The sequence below is a fragment of the Chinchilla lanigera genome, unplaced genomic scaffold (assembly GCF_000276665.1).
Source record: "Chinchilla lanigera isolate Chin_1 unplaced genomic scaffold, ChiLan1.0 scaffold00043, whole genome shotgun sequence".
Classification (NCBI taxonomy): domain Eukaryota; kingdom Metazoa; phylum Chordata; class Mammalia; order Rodentia; family Chinchillidae; genus Chinchilla; species Chinchilla lanigera.
In genome coordinates this window covers 18,413,224-18,415,992 of record NW_004955444.1, presented here as the reverse complement: position 1 = coordinate 18,415,992, position 2,769 = coordinate 18,413,224, and the positions used below count along the sequence as shown (strand labels likewise).

Genomic DNA, 2,769 nt, shown 5'->3' with positions numbered 1-2,769 from the left:
TGGCAAGCACGAGGTCATGAGTTCAATTCCCGGTACCGGAAAAAAAAAAAAAAAACAAAAACAGAAACACAGAGTCCCGGAGGGCAGAGAAAAGGAGGTGAAGAAGAAACACACCTGAGGCTAGAGGGCAGGGACACTGATTAACAGTCTCTACTTTAGGATAAATTATAGGGACCAAAGAAACTTGTGAACATTTGTGAAGATACCAGAGGACAATTACAAATCTAATTTGACAAAGTAAATTTGACCTTAATCAGGACTGGACACACAGTTTCAGAGGAGTTTTTATTTGCACTTAGTCTTACTGTATGCTCCCCATATTACCTTACAACGCTTCCCTATCATACTTACACTTGAACTTTAAAGAACTAAAGAACTGCATTTTCACAGCACTGCAAATCCTCAAGAGCTATCCTACCTATTTGTATACAGCCGACACCACGATGTCTAACCTGAAATGTATTTTGTTGTACAGATCTATAAACATTTACTTCTTGAAGTGCAAAGGGACACATCAGGCTGTAGGCGTGTCAACCTATCATACCACACACATCACAAATCACACATATCATACCTTAAAATGAACTTTAATTCCAGGACAGTCATCACTGGATAATTTTACATTACATATGAAAATTACATTTCAAAATAATTATAATGTCTGGTAACAGATAAGATCCCCTAAAAATTATGATTTAAATTCAAATCTGATGTAAACGTTATGTATCTTTGACTAAGTACAGACGAAATCCAGAGTTAGAACAGCCAGGAAGGCTACATGAATTCCTGGCTATCTCATGGATTCTAAATGAAAGGGCAGAAACTTACAATGAATAAAAAAATCCATAATTGGAAATAATACCTACCTTGCCTAATAATAGATCGAGACTGTATGATATGAAATATCAAATTTATCAATTTGGAATCAATTTGAGCATAGTCTCTGTTTATCAAGCACATCCTAATATTTCAACATACTTAAACTTTGCATTGCTTCCTTTTTAATTGATTTTTCTTCCCACTTATTATTATTATGTATTTACAATACGTTATAAACATATTTATTGTGGAGTGTTGGTACATATATATATCATCTACATCTTTTTTACTTCCCCATATGAGGGAAACGTAGTTAGTACTATGAAAAGCATGACATTCATGTGACTTTTTAAAAATACTTGCTTTCTTCTGCCCTATATTGAAGCTAACATTCAGTTTCCCTGGAAATTATCCCATTCCACAAAACAGTACAGATCCATCACAAGCAGGTTCAAAGGGAAAGATGGAGTTAAAAATAAAGGCAACTGAATTTAAAAGATTTTTTAATTTCTATTAGTTAAAATTCTTCCTGTCATATTAATATAGTCAAGAAAATTAATTTGAAAAGTCTATCTTGAATGTGCAACTATGTCAATAAATTCTAATCCCTAGTTTCAAAAAGTAGTAAAGCAGAATTACAATTATCTAAATGATTACAGTAATCAACAATTTAGAACCAAATGCAGACCAGTACATCCTCATATACTTTTCCTTTTTCACCAGAGGTAAGTTGATCAAACTAAAGTGGTTCCAGTAATACCAAAGAACAGTGACCTGAGATCTTCATAATTTCACCTTTTTGTTTTTTCCAAATTGTTTCAGAACACAATTCACCAAAAAAGCCTTTTATAACATACAAAGATGTCCTGAAAAATATAGCTATTAGTTGTACCTTTAAAATCATATAAATCAATGTTCATCAACTCTATTATGACTTGTAGCTTATGAAAGTACATAAACATGTGTTCCACAATACCTGATTTTGATTTCAGGATAACCTGAATGGTATGTCCATCATTGGTGACCTCACAGTCCCGGCAGACCACATAATTTGGAGACAGGCGGACATCCAGCAGTGAGGGGTCGTATCTAGCTTCTCTTGAGTTTAGGTTAATGGGAGACTGGTATTCTCCATTAGCATCAGGAAACACCAACCCCCACTCCACACCTAAGGACAAAATGAAAAAGAAATTTAGAACAAGTTTCCAAAAAAAGCATATTACAGTAAAATTTAACATGCAAAAACTAGTTCAAACAACTTTACGATCCTTAAAATCTTGGAGATTTGACTATCATCGTTATACAGATGAAATGTGGAGAACGTGTAAATTTTTACATTCATGACATGAATGACTTAGTAATATTACTACTACACACAACATCCTGGACTAACGAAATATTCCACTCGCCTGTATTTGCCCATATAGACGTAATGATTTACGGTTCTAGGAAACTGAGGTCATCTTTAACTGATTAGAAAAAAACGCCACAAAAATTTCCTCTGCAAATTAGTTCAGTTGCGTTCAGTACTGAGGAAACAGCTGTAACTTCCCACATGCTTTGTGAGAGCCAAAAACTATAATTCTGATGCTAGTAACACCTATCAGAAATGCAAATGTACCCGTGTGCACATGTATACGTACTACATATCTATGTGCCCGTTCCGAACTTTCCTAACTGAAATTATACAGTTTCTGATTATTTCAGCTACGTCGCAAACAGCATGAACGGTTGGCCATTGGGAGACCTATGTCTTCAGGGATAACCACAGGAAACAGCTTCTCTTAAAAACTCAACCCTTTCCCGCCAAGCTCACTGATGCAGTTTGAAATGAAGACGTGTTTTGGAACGAGCTGAGCGTTGCTGGCGTCCTTCACAAAAACTAGTTGCGCGGACCGCGTCTGCCCGGGGGCCTGCACCGCTCTCCCGCCGCCCTTCGCACGCCGCGGC

General features: G+C 36.2%; 1 protein-coding gene across 1 annotated transcript in view; it reads right to left on the bottom strand.

Annotated features, from left to right (window-relative positions):
• Ca8 (carbonic anhydrase VIII) overlaps window positions 1–1,987 on the bottom strand; it is a gene marked incomplete at its 5' end in the record, with an annotated part of 96,795 nt that extends 94,808 nt beyond the window's left edge. Inside the window, 1 exon segment of the mRNA XM_013518186.1 lies at window positions 1,796–1,987. Coding sequence (XP_013373640.1) covers window positions 1,796–1,987 — 192 coding nt within the window.
• Between the last annotated feature and the right edge of the window lie 782 nt (window positions 1,988–2,769).